The 21,160-nt window shown below is 42.4% G+C and overlaps 1 protein-coding gene and 1 pseudogene across 1 annotated transcript; one reads left to right on the forward strand and one right to left on the reverse strand.

Moving 5' to 3' along the window:
• Positions 1 to 617: 617 nt before the first annotated feature.
• LOC126787182 (germin-like protein 9-3) lies at positions 618 to 1,873 on the reverse strand (annotated as a pseudogene).
• Positions 1,874 to 3,187: 1,314 nt separating this feature from the next.
• LOC126789003 (germin-like protein 9-3) lies at positions 3,188 to 3,982 on the forward strand. Its single transcript, XM_050515045.1, has one exon. The coding sequence runs from the start codon at positions 3,216 to 3,218 to the stop codon at positions 3,837 to 3,839; it is 624 nt and encodes a 207-aa protein (XP_050371002.1). The 5' UTR covers positions 3,188 to 3,215; the 3' UTR covers positions 3,840 to 3,982.
• Positions 3,983 to 21,160: the final 17,178 nt, after the last annotated feature.

Genomic DNA, 21,160 nt, shown 5'->3' on the forward strand with positions numbered 1-21,160 from the left:
TTCCAATTAAATTCAAACTTCAACCTCAATCTAGCATTATATAGGACACCAAGAATGAATGAAGTGATGAAGTTTATACTAACCTCCCTACAAATCAAAGGCAAAGGAGATGAACAAGCTTTCAATCCCAAAAATTAATTTTTTTCACTCCATGAACAGTATATCGCAGCTGCAGTAGGTTTTCTGTATTTTGCACCACAGAATTCTGCAGTCTTGAAAAGCAGCTAGCTGCCTAGATATTTAGAAACTTAGGAGACGGATATTGCCAAAGTTCGTCGCCCGAATATATTAAAGCGACCATATACAAAGGTCGTCGCCGAAGTATTAAATTGAAGCGACGAGTTATAAAAGTCGTCGCCCGAAAGTATTGAGGCGACCACATGTTTCGTTCTTGCAACGAGTCCAGTTATCCGTCGCCCGAATATATTTAGGCAACGAAGAATATCATCTCTGTCGCGCGAGTGTAAATCTGGTGTAGTGGTTGTGGTATATATGCTCGATCCCATGCCTGTTATTCAGAGTTTTTAAAAGAATTAAACAAATGATAACAAATATAGAACTGATCGAAGGTCGACCATGACATCAAGCTTGGTTTATATGTTAAACCATTTCCGTCCTCATGGCTTGGGAGCAAGACCGGCCTTGAACTTTTGAATAGTGGCTGCATGCATATGTCTTAAAGGATAAAGCCAATACATTGTCATCAATGTTGGTCGCGAACAGAGTGGAAGGAAGTGATACAGTTCCTGCACTTGCACTTCCAAAGGCAGAAATTGCTAACGCTGGTGTTGTTGAATCGGCATTGTACTGGAAGTGGACAAGTCCCTTGGGAAACACAAACAGGTCACCGGATTGAAGAGTCTGTGTAAAGAGGTTGTTCTTTGTGGCAACAAAGCCAACTTCAAATGTACCCTCGACAAGGAAAAGAAACTCGGCAGAGCGAGGATGAGTGTGAGGGGGGTTGGTAGTGCCGGCCTGATGGAAACTCTGCCAAGAACTGCATACGAAACGCTCTGCCCATTAAGAGCTGGAAACTCTGCCAAGGTTGCCTTCAATACGGTGAAGGCTTTAGGAGGGCCTCCTCCAACAAGAACACGCATGCCGGTGAATGTGAATAAGTTTACATCCAGTGTTCCATTTTCTGGTGCGATGAAGTCACTAAGAATGTCAGGGTCTCCTGCCAATGTCGTTTGAACGATGAAGAGTGAAATAACTAGTAGTGAGAAGCATTTGAGGCTAGAAGTTCTTGAGCCATGGTTTGAACTTTGAACTTCCCTTGATCGATCTTTTGAAGTGTATTGTGGTATTCCTGGATATGATACGAGCTAGATAAACTAGACGCTCTATATATATAGAGCTCGATTGAGTTGAAACCGCGCCAAATATATGAATGATAGTGTAGTTTCAAATATGTTATTGTTGGGCCTTTGTCAACTGGAGATCAATCCAATACATTTCTTGTTATTAGGAGTTTTACAGTTGTTTATTATTCATTGTTCTTCAGATCGCCATTGTGATGTTGAAATGGAATTGGGAAGAAGTTATACGTACCTTCTTCTCTTTTGGATGTTCGAATTCATCCACTCAATTGCTTGCAAACGTAGTCTCAGTTCACAACATTTTTTGCACGGCAGAATATTCTAACTATTATATCAATAAAAATTAACATACCTAATTCCAGGCGAAGCTTATATATTCAAATTAGTTTAATATGTAGGAACTTAGCCAATACTTCTGTCAATACAAATGTGGCAGATGTGACAAGCTAACCTAGGGTACGTGTGTGACTCCATCAAAGATGAGGTTACAAAAATAAAGGCCAAACACAATTGTTACATATAGTTAAATACGTACTACACAGATTAGTGAACATTGTTGTGCAAGAAATGCAGACCAACAAGAAGAATCGATCAGACAAGCAAGTCAAGACAGGCGTAACTTTAAAACCTTCACAGATGATTCTGCATCTCCCTCATAATCAAACTCGATGCATATGTCCTAATAGCTTAGTGATGATTTATATGGGGACGTATAAAAAGAAATTAGCTGTACGTAATTATGTCCTAATTTTTAGATCAATATATATATAGAAGATTATGATTATATAAATTTATATTGATGAAGATTATGATTACTTCATCGCCTTGTGTTGATCTTTTCTAATTTCACTTAAAATGAATATCAAGATGTTTGACTACATAATTCTGTTATTCGGATATTAATTCAAACTTATACGTACAATCTCTAGCCAATGGCTTTTTTCATGTACGAAAACATAAAATCCAACCAAACTATTATAGATGTGATCATCAAATTTAAGTATATACGTACGTAGTTTAGTTCTTAAAAGATGCCGCGGAACTAACCCGTTAGAATCCACCAACGACACCCTTAAATCCACAAGACTAGAGTTTCTTGAATCCACGAGAAATTCTGGAATCTACCAGTATAATTGAGAAAACTCAAAGGTTTATTGATATCAAAGTTGTCCAAATACAAAGAAAGATGATGTTTATGTAAGCATCAATAACCTAAATAAAATCAAAGTCATAATCAAACATTGAAACCTAAAGAATCCAAATTAAAAAGAACACATAAACCTAAATAAAAGAGTTCTAAAAGGAAAATATAACTAGTCTAAAATACTAAATCTCGAATCAGAAAAATAAAACATATTTATTTGGCTTATATCTAACGGGATCTCGTCGTTCCCATTCCACAAAAGGTATTACGCGCCTCAAACCGGACAGTCCAGCAAAAATCTGCTTAAATCTGATTCAGAAATTAAAATCTGCAATTTCGTAGGACGACGATTAACCCGACAAGTCTAAAAGATCATCTTCTTAAATATTTCAGCAGCTAATTACCTTAGAACACACTGATTACTTATCTTCAAATCATTATTCTTAATTGTTTGTCGTTTCTTTGCCTTTATATTTTTCTAATTAATATACCCTCTCCTTAGCTTATATCATTAAATTCTTCGGTACATTCTTTAGAATATGATCAGTATATGACAAACAAACAACTGTACGACTACAACTACAACAACAAAAAACATTGGAATGTTCATCTGTAAATATAAAGGTTGTCTTCAGTTGACACCGGCCAGCAAGAAATCTGTAACTATAAAGAGTGCCTTGTAGCTAGGGAAACCAAAGAACCTCATCCAAAATCAAAAGTCATACACATTAATATTTATCAAGTTTCCAACAATGGCTTCAAGTACTTTAACCCTCAAATTCTTCTCACTGCTAATTTCCTCACTTGCCATTGTTCAAATGGCAATGGCAGACCCCGACATTCTTTCCGACTTCATTGCCCCTCCAAATGGAACAGTAGATGGAAACTTCTTCACATTCACCGGATTACGTGTCCTTATTAGTCGAGCCGAGCCTACAGACTTCACAGTATTGAAGGCAACCATGGCAGAGTTTCCTGCTCTCAATGGACAGAGTGTTTCATACGCAATCCTTCAATTCCCAGCCGGCTCTACCAACCCACCTCACACTCATCCACGCTCTGCTGAGCTCCTATTCCTTGTTGACGGAACCCTTGAAGTTGGCTTTGTTGACACAAAGAACAACCTCTTTACTCAGACTCTTCAGGCAGGTGACCTATTTGTGTTTCCCAAGGGACTTGTGCACTTCCAATACAATGCTGATTCAGAAAACCCAGCTCTAGCAATCTCTGCCTTCGGAAGCGCAAGTGCAGGAACTGTTTCACTTCCTTCCACTCTGTTTGCTACCAACATCGATGACATGGTCTTGGCTTTGTCCTTCAAGACGGATGTAGCCACCATTCAAAAGCTCAAGGCTGGTCTTTCTCCCAAGCCATGAAGATAGAATTATCATGGAATAACTTTTCCTTCACTTACTTCGTCTTCCTTTTTGTTTTTCTTTAATTAATATGATTTGAATAATTATCCTTGAAGGTTCATAGGATAGGCTGTCAAATAATACTACCCAAAACATTACTTCCACTATTTTTTCCTTTCTCTATTCTAAGTATGATTTGAATAATAATGACCCTAATGTGTTTGGATGAAGAAATTATAAATTCTATGGAGTTTATAAATGATGGGATCTTAAAATCCATCAATTTGAAATTCGTTAATTGTGAATTCTACTACCCAAAACACTATATTAACATTGGCGCCGTCTAGGGGAACCCCTAACAAAAAGTTCCCGTGATACACATGCAACATCTTGCGAAGCAACTACATTTCGAAATGAGCACCCCCAACTCTCTGCCCCTAATTCGGCCGACGGTCACATGGAGGACATCACAGACCTCAGCTTAAACCATCCCTACCCTCTACAAATGATCCCATAATTCTCACCCCACACCCGAGACAGTTTCGAGCACAAGCGCGACGCCTGCCCCATGGTTGCTGCAAGGTTAACAAATATGGAAAAGGACCTCGCCGAGTGTCAGCAGCGTGAGACAATCGAGCGCGAGAAGGCTGCAGCTTTGCGGGCCGAACTTGACCAGATGCAAGCGCAACTGGAAAGGGCTGAACGCAGTTACCAGCAAGAGGAGTCACAACGCGAAGGCAGCACGCAAACAAAAGGGTGAGAACAAGTTAACCTAAGCGTTAGCTTAACCCCTCTGACCTTACTAGGAAACGGCCTCCATCCCCCAAGCGCATTCGTAACCGCGAAGAAGGAAGTATGAGCGTCACTTCCCGCTCAAGACCCTACATTGTTGGCAACAGTACGGACCCCACGATGGCCTTAATATTACAGCGGCTCACCGCCATAGAGCAGCGGGACGCAATCCGCGTTGCCAACCAGTATTCGCGGCCAGGCCAGGTCTCTTTACCACGCGCATATTGAACATTGTGCGCCCACCGCAGTCAAAGAGACCGAAGATAACGCCGTACACGGGTGAGGGCAACCCATTCCGGCACATCGATAATTTCAAAAAAATCACTGCCAGTAGAGAATTCGATGACGCCACACTCTGTCACCTGTTCAGCGAAACATTGGATGGGGACTTCGAGCAGCCAACAAATTCCATGGACTCGTTTGCATAGTTGCCTACGTCGTTCCTTAACCGGTTCATCCTCATGGCTGGCGCAACACACACCACGGATGGTCTGTTCTAGTTGAGGCAGGAGAGCAGAGAGACGATGGGCGCCTTTGTCATGCGATGGAAGACAGCCGCATCCAAATGCTGCAACCTCAAAAAAACACTTGCTTTGGCTATATTCAAGGAGGGACTGTGGCTTGAGAATTTCCTAATCCACATCAACGTGGACCCACGGATGTGTGACGCCACCTATGATGAAATCATAACAGAGGCGGTGCGATATGCTCAAGTAGAGTATGTCACATACGGGAAAAACGAACGCCCGTACTATCGGATAAGAGTAGTGCGACGCAGTCGTCCGTACCTCCAGGCACGATCCCCATACAACGCAAGCTTTTCCCTAGCACTAAGGACCGCAGCAAAGGAAGGAAGAGAGAGTGGCACCAATCGAATCGCCACGACGGGCGTAATAATGATCAGTAGGGAGGCCAAGATAAGCATAGGAGGCTCAGTGGCGAGCGCCGCGACAACAGAGACCCTCGTCAAGTTAACGTGATGGGTTGCTGTGGTGACCAGAGATCGCCGAGAGAAGAAACCCTAGAAGACTTCTTCCACAAACACAAGGAGACATTTAGAAAGCCAGGGAGGCCACAACGTCCTCAAGCCGTGGCAGAAACTGGTAAGTGGTGCAAGTTCCGTGAGAATGGGAGCCATAACACAAATGATTGTAGAACCCTCCACTTAATGAGAGCCAACAGTGATACAAGAGCTAGGGCAGTGCATCCAAGAGCACAGCAGAACGTGGTGGTAACGGTTGAGAACTTGAGCCTCATCAATGTAATTGAGGGTGGAGCTCTAATGACAAGCATGTCCAACCGTGCGAAAAAACACTTCGCCCGCAGCCATCACCCGAGACAAGTGTGCACCAACATGTGGGAAACGCCAAAAGGCAGAAGGAAAAATTGAAGCAGATCACCTTCACTGAAGAGGAAGAAATCAACATCTCTCTACCCAACGACAACGCATTCCTCATAGATGCGGTCTTGGGTGGACAGTGGGATGTGGGCAAAATGATGATTGATACGTGACCCGCAGTTAATATTATATTCGATAGATGCTACAAAAAGATGGAGCAAAATGGTAAGAAGTTACTACAAGACCACAAACCACTTATCAGCTTTTCCGGAGACATTAACCAACCTCTGGGCTAGGACTACATGATAGTATGCATTGGAACTGCGTCATGCACAGTCTGCGTCGAATCAGAGTTCGTCGTAGTCGATGCATACAGTTCTTACAACAAGATCATTGGTCATCCTACTCTCAACCGAACACAAACCTTCATTGCGGGATACATGATGCTCATAAAGTTCCCGAATCTTCCTTGAAGAGCATCACACCCTTCCCACACCACCCAGAGCGAAAGATCAAGATCGGCGCTACCCTTATCCCCACAGTAGAGAGGGATCTAACCACCTTCTTGCGAGAAAGCATGGAAGTATTTGCATGGTCATACGAGGATACGCATGACATCTCGCCTGAGATTATCATGCACGAGCTACACATCAAACCTTCCGCATATTCAGTCAAACAGAAGCGCCGCAGCTTTGACGAATACGCCAAGAGGTCGACAAGTTAAAAGGCATGAAGTTCACTAGGGAGGTCCAGTACCCAGAATGGATTTCAAACTGTGTAATGGTCCGTAAAGCCAAAGGCAAATGGCGGATGTGTGTGGATTACAAGAATGTGAACAAGGCATGTCCTAAAGACAGCTTTCCTCTACCCAGAATTAACCAACTAATTGACGCAACAACAGGTCATGAGTTGCTAAGCATGATGGACGCCTACTCTGGGTACAACTAGATACGCATGAACCCTGAGGATCAAGAAGCTACGACCTTCGTTACGAACAGAGGCCTTTATTGTTAAAATGTCATCCTTTTGGGTTAAAGAATGCAGGGGTTATATGCGTACGATGTGTCACACAAATGTTCGATAAGCACATCGGTAGTGAAATTGAAGTATACATAGATGATATGTTGGCCAAGAGCAACAAAGCTGAAGACCATGTGGCCAACCTCAGAACCATCTTCAACGTGCTTAAAAAGTACAAGATGCGGTTGAACCCAGAAAAGTGTTTTTTCGGCGTAACGACAAGCAAGTTCCTGGGCTATATTGTTAGCCAACGCGGCATAGAAGCAAACCCTGAAAAAGTACATACCATTCTGGACATGGCGCAGCCAGTGCTTAAGAAGGATGTGGAGGCCCTTCAGGGAAGACTTGTGGCATTATCACGATTTATCTCAAGGCTGAACGACAAATTTGAACCATTCTTCAAACTATTAAGGCGTTCCAAGAGCAAATTGATTGAGTGGACACCCGACTGCTAGGAATCCTTTCAAGGGCTAAAAAGACTACCTCGCCGTAGTGTCATTGTTCTCAACCCCGCAGCCAAGTGAACCACTGTACCTTTACCTCGCAGTGTCCACAACCACGGTTAGCAGTGCACTAGTCTGCCGGGACGGAACTAGAGAACTGCCAGTCTTCTACGCCGGTAGGGCCATGAACGGTCCAGAGACGAGATACACGGCACTGGAACAGTTAGCCCTCGCGCTTATCTTTGCAGCTAGACTACTGCGCCATTATTTTCAAGCTCACAGTATTCACATGCTTACAAACCAACCTCTCAAACAAATACTACAGAAACCAGAGCACTCGGGGCAACTCAGCAAGTGGGCTATTGAGATAACAGAATTTGACATCCAGTACAAGCCACGACCCGCTATAAAGAGCCAGACCGTAGCTGATTTTATTGCAGAGATGATTCCTCGAGATACAACCGATACAGTTCATTCTAGTACAACATCGAGCGGTGTCATGGAAAACACCACAGTTGCCCTATGAAGCTTACATGTGGGCAGCTCCAGCTGTGCCAAGGCTAGCGCTGTAGGCATCATTCTGAGCGGACGAATGGGACTAGAGCTAGAGAACGCTCTCAAGTTCAGTTTTGCTGCCTCCAATAATGTAGCGAAGTACGAGACACTGATTGTAGGACTACAGTTGGCCCTCAGCACTAGCACAACAAGTATTAGTATATTTAGTGACTCTCAGTTGGTAGTCAATTAAGTCACCGGGTCTTTCACCACCAAAGACGAGCAATTAGCAGCTTACTTGGCATACGTCACGGCGCTATTGAAACGATTCGAACTCTATCACATCACTCAGATCGTGAGGGCCAGTAACGCAAGGGTGGACTCCTTAGCAAGGCTTGCTACGGCATAGCCACATCAATGTCATAAAGATACCAGGGTCGAAGTGCTCCACCATATTTCCATCTCCAAGACCTTACAGGAGATATGCCAGATAGAACGACAACAAGGCTCGTGGATGGATGAGATCGTAGCATATAAACATGATGGCAAGCTACCCGAAGAGAAGGATGCCGCAAGACCACTAAGGAGGCACGCGGTGAGATACCACTTGCAAAATGACACACTCTATCACCAAGGCCTTCTAAACGCCAGCTTACAATGTGTCCTAACTGAAGAAGACAAGCGGATCTTGCAAGAAATTCACAGTGGCGACTGCGGTAATCACTAGGGCAGTCACGCACTAGCCGGAAAGACACTGCGGACAGGTTATTAATGGCCCACACTTGTTGCTGACGCACAGGAGTTAGCCAGATCTTGCCACAAATGTCAAATACATGGACATATACCGCGACAACCCTCAGAACCGCTATCATACATAGTCAGCCCATGGATTAACTACCTCTGGGGCATGGATTTGATCGGCCCACTTCCCGTCAGAAAATACCAATTTAAGTGGGTCATCGTGTACATCGACTATCACTCTAAGTGGATTGAAGCTGCACCCTTGGCCGCAATAACAACCGAGAAGGTCCAACATTTCCTAAAGCGCAATATCTTTTACCGCCATAGTATGCCGGAGTCCATTATCACGGACAATGGCACACAATTCAATAACGACCTCTTGATCACGTGGTGCAAAGCAAGAGGGACTACGCTCAAATTTACCTCTGTCACGATCCCCAAGACTGATTGGCAAGTAGAGGCCGCTAACAAACTTATCAAAGGTCTCCTAAGGAAGAAGTTGGATGATGTAAAGGGGCTTTGGCCCGAGAAGCTTGACGAAGTATTATGGGCAATCCGAACCACGCCAACAAAGGACACGGGAGAGACACCCTTCTGTCTAATGTATGGCACAGAAGCAATACTCCTTATCGAAGTAATCCAACCAACACAACGGGTTACGTTGTTTGAGCCTGAGACCAATTCAAAGAACATGCAACTAGACAAAGTCCTCTTGGAAGAGAAACGCATTATAGCGCACCATCGCAACATCCTAAACAAGTAGCGCATGGCATGCTTCTACAAGTCTAGGGTGAAGAGCATAACACTTCAGCTCGGGGACTGGGTCCTAAAGAAAGTTCAAACAAAGGTTACCAGACTACGCCCGAGATGGGAAGGACCATATAAAGTTGTGGAGATTGTTGCGTCCAACACGTACTACATGGAAGACAAGTACGGAGAAAGACTAGCCCATCCTTGGAACATGGAACAACTTAAGTACTACTACAAGTAAAGGTCTGTGTGTAGCGCAAAGCATAGGGTCTTGGACTGTTTTAAGTACTTATGGCACACTGCCAAAACTATCTTTCTAAATTCGGCTACGGCCAAACTATCAATGAAATGAGGAATTTTTCAAACCATTGATTCTTATTATGCCAGTGCACAATGGCGCATTACGACAATTGAATTCCTTCGACATACTATTTCATTGTGCGCGCAACAAAGATAATATTGAGCATGTAGCCAAAACTATAAAGCACAATCACACAATGTTTGCCACGGCAATAAACACAAAGGAAACGGAAACTTTGAAGGCCCAAGGGCTTTAGTTCATTAAATTAATTGACAGCATGGCACAAGGCCTATTACAGATAAAAGCTAGAAAAATACAAGGAAACGCTTAAAGAGAGCGCATCGAGTACAAAAAGAGGTTCTTCCACTTCACTCATCTCATTCTTCTCCAAGCACCATCTCTTCGGATATACTCCTTTCCCGCTCCTCTCCCGTAGCTTGGACTACGTTGTAATGCTCAGGCCGCGTCGCTAGCTCGCACAGTATCTGAGTCCGCCGTTTGCCCCGGTTCGCCTTGCGACGATTGTGCATCCTGGCGCTCTACGAGGGAGGGGTAGGAAAAAGAGTCTCCAGATTAGAATCAGAACTGTCATTATCATAAGATAAACCAGTAGAAGAAGAGTCATAATTTCTTACCATTTTCTCATGCGCGTTGGCGTCCGCAACAGAAGGTAGCTGTGAGAAGGGTGGTACTACCTGATGTGGTATGGGTGGCGCCTCCAACCCTTTCTCCTTCAGCCGCACCTCATAGTCTGCCAGGTCCAACATCTCTAGCTCTTGAAGCTGTGCCACCATGTTGCCCACGGCCACAACATAATACCCTTACAGGTATTCCATCATCTCCGGTGACGTCTTAAACGCTGCCACTGCGTTGGCCAAAGCCTCTTCAATTGCGTGTGCCTTCTCAGCTGCCGCTTCCTCCGTCACCTTCCCAAGCAAATCCTCCGCTTTGGCTAAAGCTGACTTCACCGTATCCCTCTCTGCAGTCATCTGCTGCGCCAGAGATTCGGCTACCTCTCGACGGGCAACCTCTTGACGAAAATCTTCTTGAAGGGTCGCTGCGATCTCTAACTTCTCTCGGGCGTTAGCAAATTGTTCTCTAGAAGTAGAATCTTTGTAGCATGCCCGATGTCGCTCTCCATCACTTCGGCGAGCAACCACTACTCCTTTATGACTTCCTACTCAACGTCAAGAAGGTTGAACACCAGCTTCGCCGCCCTGGTCGCAGCCAGACCTAAGAGACTGTGCACGTCCAAACCAGATCCCTCAAGGCGCTACAATCCCCCGATCCCGGCGCGTTGGCCTATCAGCACGAACTTCTCCAGGTCTGCCTAGAGGACTGCGGTCGAGGGCCGAGACGTCCTCCTACAACCAGGAGTCGGTGAAAATCAGGGTCCCCTTCTGGGTGGTTTTTTTCCTTTTGGGCTGCGGCGCTGCGACCTTCATGTCAATCACATCTTCAGATACGAGGGTGGCATTCGCCTTGCGCTGAGTGGCGACCACCTTCTGCACCTTTTTCTTCTTCCCCCGCTCCTACGACTCCGCCGATGTTGCCAACTGCGGATCAGTGTCTATCCACCCCACCTGTTCCGCATCGCTACGGCGAGACATGCCTTGCTCGTTTGGCAAAGATGCATGTGTCGGCACTGCCAAGTCTATGTCATGTGACGCGTCCTTAACCTGCTTCACGGTAGCATTCACTTTCTTACTTGCTACCGCGGACTGCTTGGCCATCACTAATTGCAGCATTGTTAGAGCGATGCCTTCGATGTCCGCAGTCACGTGGGGGTCTTCTTGCTGCAGGAACCTCGCGTTCTGACTTCTCGAAGTTCTTATTTACCGAGAGCGTCGTAGCTGCGCACACAAAGTCACAGATCAATTCGCCATAAAAAAAAAAAGAAAAAGAAAAAGGGAAGAGCACAGTAGCATCACCTACGGTGGTGGCGCAATAATCCTTGCTCAAATAACAAGTACGGGTTGGTCAACACCTTCAAATCGTGGATCAAGTCCTGCCCTTGGCACCTCCATATGTACGTCACACGGTTGACACGCTCGACTTCGCGCTCTGATAACACCAACCTTCTCCCCGCTGCACACAAAAAAACAACTGTACATTTATACACAACCATTACGCAGAGTATAATTAACAAAAATGACACCTATAGTTAATAGCTTGAAAATGTGAGGGGATGCATTTTTCCGGGAGATACTCCTTCCCATGGATACATCTGTACTCCCACCCACTCTCTGTGACAAAGCTATTCTATCGCCAGCCCGTTTTCGTGGAGGGCCAGTTCTCCAACACTTGGAACTCATTACGCTCATCCAACACTTGGAACTCATTATGCTAGTTGTAGTCTATCCTAAAGAAGTGAAGTACCTCCGCCGCAGTAGGAAACCAGCACCGCGACAGATGAAAGAATGAGCAGAGGCCGAGAATCACCCTCCACATGTTGTAGCTTACCTGGCTAAAGGTTAAGCCAAAGTCTGCCACCAAATACTGCAGCCGCAGATCCAATGGTAATTTCACTCCCATCTACAACACGGAATGGCTAACCAGCGTGTACCCCTCAGGCAGCATCGAGCCATACTCATCAGCCTTAATGGTCCATGCTACGACCGATTTTGACAACTTGAGCTCCTCCACATATCCCACCACTGCAGTGGGGTCTGCCGTCTGCCCCTTGCGGCTCCTCCACCTCCGACTTCTTCACCCCACCATCGAGCCAGCGTTGTACATGCACTAGACTCAATGCCGTACTCGACGTAGATGTTCCATAAGCGCTCGCAATATGCTCGCGCATGCCCCGGTCTTGACTTGGTACCAGACGCACCTCGCTCTCCCTGGTTTCCTCATGGCCTGACTCTATCGCACTAGTCAACTCACTACTATCCCAATTAGTTAACACCTCCGCAAAGGCTGCGGCGCGAGTACTACTGCGCAGCTGGCTATCACTGCTTCACCACACTAGATTCAAATAGTTAGCCTCCAACTCACTCATCCAAGAATCGGACGATGTCGACACTGACCAAATTCCCTCTACAGGCGCAGAATCGCTGTCAGTTAGTACATTTATCCTAGGCATTACACCGCAGTCAAAAACAAACAACCTAATCCTAGAAGTTAGAGAGATAATCAGATCTAGCCAAGAGTATCGCAATGACGAACATGAAGAACACAAGAACACGAAGAACACCAAATCCAGATTCAGGCGACACCCATCGACAACCACCCAGATTCAGGCGACACTCATCGACAACCACCCACACAAACACCTTAACTAGCCAGAAAACACATACCCACAGATTAAACAGACCCAAAACCATAAATTTTGACGGAAAACCTAAGCCCAAAACCCACTGCATCACTCTATAACCCAAAAATCACCAAAATCAACCCAAACATACATACAAGGATAAGGGGTTTCGACAGATACATACCTTGGAGAATGATTTGCACAACAACTCTAGAGAGATTTCGATTAAGAGTGAAGAATGTGGTCGAGAGCAAAGGAGAGAATGAGAGAGCTTTTGGGAATTAAAAAAAACTTCAAACTGTAGATAATAACAGTTCCTCTCTCTCTTTCACCCTTTAATATTAACCCTACACTTGATCACGCCCGTCGATCTCTCACGGGCAATTTCCAGCCGTCGATGTCAAAGGACACTAGCCGCATCGTAGTCATTGACCCAAAATGCGTCATCCCAGATCTCGCCATGTGGCACGAGTCACTGTGGAGACTCCTCGAAAACGTATGCAATAACTGCCTCAGCCACTAACGTCACCTCCCTGAAATTGAACCGTCCAAGGCACGTTCACCCAATGCATGTATGCCGCGTGCCACTCGCAGCGCGAATAACGCCTCTTCCGTGTAACGTCACAACGCTCAAAGACAGCGTCCAAAGACGTCCTACGCATAAAAACATACTACACTATGACGGACGTACTACGCTCAAAGACAGCGTCCAAAGACGTCCTACGCGTAAAGACTTACTACACTATGACGGACGCACTACGCTCAAAGACAGCGTCCAAAGACGTCCTAGGCATAAAGACTTACTACGCTATGACGAACGTACTACGCTCAAAGACAGCGTCCAAATACGTCATACGCATAAAGATTTACTACGCTATGATGGATGCAATACGCTCAAAGAAAGCGTCCAATGACGTCCTACGAGTAAAGATTTACTACGCTATGACGGGCGAATTCTGCACAAAGACAGTGTCCAAAGACATCCTACGCGTAAAGATTTACTACGCTATGACGGACGCACTACGCTCACAGACAGCGTCCAAAGACGTCCTACGCGTAAAGATTTACTACGCTATGACGGACGCCCTACGCTCAAAGACAGCGTCCAAAAACGTCCTACGCGTAAACATTTATTACGCTATGACGAACACACTACCCTCAAAGACAGCGTCCAAAGGCGTCCTACGCGTAAAGATTTACTACGCTCAAAGACAGCTACCAAAGACGTCATACGCGTAAAGATTAACTATGCTATGACGGACGCACTATGCTCAAAGATACCGTCCCAAGACGTCCTACGTGTGTAAAGATTTACTACGTTATGGCGGACGCACTACGCCCAACGACAACGCCCAAAGATGCCATACGCGCACAGTTCACTACGCCATGACGGACGGATCCACAATTGAGATAGCAGTCCTTAACCGAGGAGTGGGTGGACTCCGAGTGGGATCCGCTGGGCCCCGTAACGCTGATTATGGAAAAATGCTTAATTTTAACTCCCTAGTCAAGAAATTGCCTCCCTATACTGGGAACTTGGGGGGACTTGTTGGCATAGGCTTATGCCCAGCCACAATCAGTGTGACTATTAGCACACTAAGGCTCAAAAGTAATCTAGCACCACAGTACCGGCAGAAAGCCATCCACACCATTTGTGTAACGAGCCGCTCCACGGCTCAAACAGATACGGACGGGCCCTCACGCGCATCTCAAATGGAACTCCAGAAAACACCTCAATTAGACTTAGTCCCATATCAGAGGATGAGTGAATGATCTACCTCAACTCAACCATAAAATGTCAAACCATTGACCTCATAAGGTAAGCAAACTAATCCACCTACTGTTATTCTGCATAAATTTCTACCTACCTGACTTAAGCATCAGAGAGTTGAAGACCACGACGCCGTGGTCTCCACTCTGACGAGTTGTGCTACTTGTGACAGGAACGAAAACAAGGAACACGGCATATTCAATGAACGACTAGTTGAGCGTATTTCCATAGCGCGATACACTACATTAACAGTTATATTTGTATCGAATTTGAAGTTTGTGATAGATTAAAAAATTTTGAAATAAATTTAACAGATGAAATATATATATAAAGTGTATTGTTTTGGAAAGATAATTGAACACTGGAAAAAAAATTGCAAATGGCATCTATTTTGTAGGAAATTCAAGTGGGGAATTCGAATAACGAATTCCTTCTTTTATTTTCCACATAAATCTACAATTTCCAATTTGTAGTTGCCAAACGAGGGAATTGTCTTTTGGAATTATAAAATCCTCACTTTCAGTTAAATTTTCTCATTATTTCCCTCATCCAAGCACACCATAAGTGAATGAAAGGGTTGATATGTTGCAACTTCCTCGATTAATAAAACTGTCAAATACATCCTGTGATGACCCGGGGGCGACATTGAGTCATAACTTAATTGGGTTGGATCACAAAAACTTGAAATAATATCAATAATCTTTACAATAAAAATATAACAAGCCAACAACCAACAAAGATTAACTGTCTAATAAGGACTCTAATTAATTTACTTTCACACAACAGTAGACATCTGAAAAAAAATGATAGATTTGTAACACACTTATTATACATTCCAATTTCTAATATATCAACTTTCCAACTATATTGTAGGCGGAAGGAATACCTTTCACCCTACTAATTGGTCGCATCGTCAATTTGATGAAGTAGGGATCCGCTACCTACTTAGGGTAATCATGGCATATTGAGTATAAACACATACACAAAACCTGACTATCACTACCTACCTAGGGAAAATCACACAACCAACCAGATCTGGCTACATCCAACATTTACCTCCCTTGACGCGCAACACCCATGCCGCCCTTCTAGAACCCCCCAACCTCCATCACCCTAGCCTCTTGTCGCCATCTTCGCGCCATGATGCAAAAAATCCTCTTACAACATATAAGGATCCTCATACATATTAGATAAAAAAACAACCAAATCCAAATAAGATTGACTCGATTAGAACTACATCGCGCCGTCATGACCTAGCCACCACCCAACATTTTCCGAATTCATGCCATGACTCTACTTGATCATCCAGGTCAACAATGAACATCCGAATCTCAAAACATTTGCATTCTCTTCCTTCCTTTTCTTAAAAAGTATCACCATAAACCCCCAAAACTGAACAAAGATGTTGGTTGAGGAGATCGATTCACTCGAAACCAACACTGGGTCGACAAAAAAATGTTCGACGTGGCTAAATGGCTTGTTGCTGGATAGGAAAGGGCATGCTCTAGGTTTCTTTTTTTTTTCTTTTTCTTATATTTGATCCACTCAATTGTTGTTTAGTAATATAAAGTGGTTGCCAAATTTTTAATATTTTAAAATTGATGAGTTATTTTTTTTCATTTTGACAGTGTGAATTTATGAAGATTCTAAAAAACTTTAAACAGTATGAAAGCACCAAGATGACTAGTTAGAGGACTAGGCGCTTATATAGATTTCATTGTTTTTTTATAAATTAAAACATAGTTAATGACCGGAGCGTCTAAACCACATATATCAATAATCATAACAACTTATTTTGTTATAAAAATTAAAATTATAAAATAATTAGTCAATAAGCACAACATTGATACAACTCGATCAAAACACCTAAAATAGTTTTTCTATACTTCAAAATCTCAAAATATTTTATGTTCGAAGTCCAATATCTTCTTTATTTTATAAATTTTTACATTTATTATAACAATAAAATATATATTTTCTTATTTATTATAACCATAAAGTATGAAATATTTTTATATTTTTTGGCTCGGAATAAATTATTTATATTTTTTATTAGTTGTAATCTAATTTTAAGCTATTGAAGAAAGTACAAGTGTCACAGTCCCGAAATTCGAATGATAAAAATTCGAATTCGAAGCCATGAAAACTCTAAAATAATTTCAAATATATTGAAATCATCTTATCATAACAGTGTATCGAAACTGAGTCCACAACATGACTCAGTCGACTTGAATAATACATAACTAGTTTATACCTCAGTATTATAACCAATGGAAATGTAAAATTCACTCAATCCTCACCACAAACATAAGAAATAAATCTTCCGAGTAAACCTTCCGAATCTGTTAATTCCCACATGCAGAACTATCCCATACACCATCAAATTGGTGCATCGGGATTGTAAACACAAACCCGGTAAGCTTTTCAGCCCGTATGAGTAAACCAACAGTAAACATACATCGCATACAAATGAAATATGTCAAATAACATTTAAAGACAAACGTACTCATGTGACACTAGGCAACCTATCTGTTACCCAAAATCATTTTAAAACATGGGTACTCATGAGACTTAGGCAAGCCATCTGTTACCCCTTATGCAGTACACCGACAGGCACTGGGCAACCCATCTGGTTACCTAAAATCATGTAAAACATGGGTACTCATGAGACCCAGGTATTCATATGTACCCCTCATGCAGTACACCAACAGACACTGGGCAGCCCATCTGTACCCAATGTCACTAAAAATATGGGTACTCATGAGATCCAGGTAACTCATCTGTTACCCCTCATGCAGTACACCAGAAGACAGACTAGAGCTCTAACTGAATCGTAAACGACACCCGGCCAAGGCTCAGTTCCGATTACTGCCAACACGTCCGAAGACAAAAAAGCATGTCCGAAGACAGAAAACCTTTTAACAAGACTCAATGTTAAAACTGATAGGAGCACAAAGTGTGACGTTCTTAATATGATTATGCCCTATTCTTACTCTTTGTTACCTCTTATGTAGTATGTTTTAGTTTCTTTTGTGTGAATAATTGTTTAGGTAGAGCTTATATCAATTATAAGTGAATTGATGATGAAATTGTGCTAAGTGTTAAGAATCCTTGTGGAAATATGATTCCTTGTTCGAGTAGGATTCATCCTTTCGTATTTCTTTGTTTCTAACGTACTTATTCTTATTAGGAAATACAAATCCATGTTGGAGAAGGAAAGCAATCCTAGTTCCACAAGGAAAGAAGATGCACTTAAAAGCCCAATCAATGCAAGAATCAAAATGCTGTCAAGATTCGTAGTCCAACTTCGACGGGCTCCCCTGGATAGCTCCGATTGCGTTAGAAGACGTACCTTATATGGATAAAAAGGATTTTGAGTCTAGTTTCTGTAGGATTTGGAATCAAATCAATATCTTATTCCTACAGGGAGATATGACCGAATCATTGATCGGAGGTCCAGTGAACTCGACGGAATTATCTCAGCCCTTGATTTGCTTTTGATCCAAGGGCTATGAGGGAAACTTGGGACTTTGTTCCTCTTGCATATAGAGCACAAATATGTATCAGAATGTCCATAAATCCCTGCACCAAAGAATGTCAAAGAAGGCATGCAGCAAATTAAATGAGAAGAGGCAAGAAAGTCAAAGAAGGCATGCAGCAAATTTAATGAGGAGATGTAAGAAAAATCAAACATGGCTGCAACAATTAAGACTTTTGCTGCCTCCCTAATTCAAAGGAAGAAATTTGTGCAAAATAAATCAGCATTAAAGGAGGAAGAAGATATGCAATTAATGCAAAAGATATGCAATCCTTATAGAAATCAGAATTCTGGCACTGCAGATCATCCAACTTTGACGGGCTCCCCTGGACAGCTCAAAATGACTGAGAACATGTACCTTATATGGATGAAAAGCCACGGAAGTCTAGTTGAAATTGCCAGTTGGAATCATCTCAATATCTATTTTCTAGAGAAAGTTATTGCCACAACAAGGGACAAAGGTCAGATCTGCCGAATCTAGGAAACCTCAACCAATTTGGTTTCAACTTTGTGGACTTTGTGGCCATCCTCCCTTGGGTCTCTTCCTCTATATATAGCACCTCAATTCCACAGAAAAAGATCATCAACCTTGCTCACAAGACTTGCCAAAGCTCTACCCAAACACTTTCATTCACCAAGAACCATAGAATCCGAATTCACCACCCTTCATCATATTTTCTGTCCAAAGCTTGGGAGCCTAGGATACCATACTCTTGAAGATCTCGTGCTACCTCTGTAAGGAACCTTGGGAGGAGAATTATAAAGTGTAACTCTTTGATCTTCATGTTAAGTTTTCGGGTTTTTATGTTCTTGTTCTTAGATGATTCATGTTTAGGTTTTGTTAAAAGTTATTTTTATTCTTGTCTATGAGATATTTGTAACTTTTGAATGACATGATGAATTAAGGTTTTCGATTTTAATTCAATGATTTTAGGTTTTATGCCATGAGTTTCTATTTATTTATGTTCTTAATTCATTTTCGGTGTGTTCTTATATTGCATGTGTGATTAAGACAAGTAGTTGATGTCGCATATGTTAATCATTCAAAGTTAAAAACGATTTTGATACAAGTAGTTGATTAATTGTTTGTCCCCTTTGTTCCTCCACCGATTATGATCTTAAGTTCGACATTGGATATGTGCTTTAAACATGTTGATTTCTCTTTGTGATACGTAATTGCATGATGAATTGGTATGTTAGATTTCGTAGCAAGACAAGTAGTTGAGCTCAATAATATCTATGTATTAGGAACCAAGTAGGAACTTGATGCATGATCGAATTTAAGATGAACTATGATACTTACGGCATGAACAAGATTGAGAGTATATTTTGTTACCTTTGTTCTTATGTTATTTGTTTGGTAATTTCTTATGTGTTGGTTGGTTCATCACATGTATATATTAGTTTAGGTTTATTTTATGTTTGATCCGAAATATATCTCAAATCTTTTAAACTCTTATGAATTCGTTGTTAAATGTTTGTGATTCTTTACCCTGGTTGGATCCCCGGTTTGTGAACGATACCCTCTTGCTTTATACTACTAACGATGCTTACAGGATTAATATTGATCTCGAGTTATCGAACCGATCAAAAACCACGTACAATAACAATCCACCCATGTTATTGTACTACAACAAAGCGACTCTTGCTCAAATAAAATAAAATAGTTGTCACAGTATAATTCATTTGGAAATAAGAACATGACAGTATATAATATAACAACCTATATATATGTATCGTATTTACCATTATATACACATACACAACTCATTATATCATATACATGTCCTAGTTCGATCTTTTAACAAAAAAACATAACTATGAGTCACCGCCAAGGGTAGACTCGTCATAGTGAGATTTACTCACAGTCACCATAGTCCATAATCACTAAAAAAAATTCAAAATCATTTATTAAAATAGCGTTTCACTTACCCATGAACCGTAGACGATCAAGTTCACGAATTTAATCCAAAACATATTTTTAAAATAATTTTTATAAACTAGTGATGCAACGACTATGGTAAAAACTCAAACTAATATCTATAATTATAACACTACTTCCATCATGATGATCATTGTGAGGTTTACTCATCTTATTTCACACGTGCAACTTCCACAACATCGAAAGCGATTTCATCACTCGTCTGTCGGTCACCTAATATCATGATAAAATGCTTAGAAAACGATACGTAAATATCAGGTGACGATTTCAATACAACTAAATGTTGTTCATAAAACACGGTTTTACATAACATGTTCATGTTTACTGTTTACTAAACATTGTTCGGGTTATTGTTTTACAGAACACTGTTCACAGTATTGTTAATGCGGCGCCACTGTTTTCCGACCACCACCAATGACCACCAATGACCACCAAATTTCACCACCACAATCTGAATGACATTCCGAACAAATTCCTAGCTCACCACAAAGTCTATTTCTGAGCCTAAACACTTCAATTTAACAAAAACCGAAAAGCCTCAATTTAAAACCTAGGATTTCTTTTCTTCGATTTTCCTAGCACACAACAATTTAGGTTAAATCTTTTGGAGAGTTTCTAGTATGAAATGAGACTTTCAAAATGAGACAAGAATCTCACTGATTGGTTGCCGGAGGAGGGAGATCCAACGAGTTGAAGTTCAGCGAAATATGCATTTTCGGGGGAACTTCTGGGCTTCACCGCTCCCAAACGGCGGCGAGATGGCGGGTGGCGCTACCACCAATCAACAGGGCACGCAGCAACCTTTCAAACGTGACCAGTGCGTCGCTCTATGGTGGTCAGACGGTAGAGATCTGGCGGTCCAAAGTCGGCCGCTCGGGGAGAGAATTTATGGATTTTTTTCATGGTGAACAGTACCGATCCGAATTTCTAATTTTTCTCCCCATTTTTCTCTTT

Source organism: Argentina anserina, chromosome 3 (assembly GCF_933775445.1).
Source record: "Argentina anserina chromosome 3, drPotAnse1.1, whole genome shotgun sequence".
NCBI classification, from domain to species: Eukaryota; Viridiplantae; Streptophyta; class Magnoliopsida; order Rosales; family Rosaceae; genus Argentina; species Argentina anserina.

Excerpts from the sequence above, each read along its gene's own strand:
- LOC126789003 (XM_050515045.1), top strand. The coding sequence starts at position 3,216 with ATGGCTTCAAGTACTTTAACCCTCAAATTCTTCTCACTGCTAATTTCC.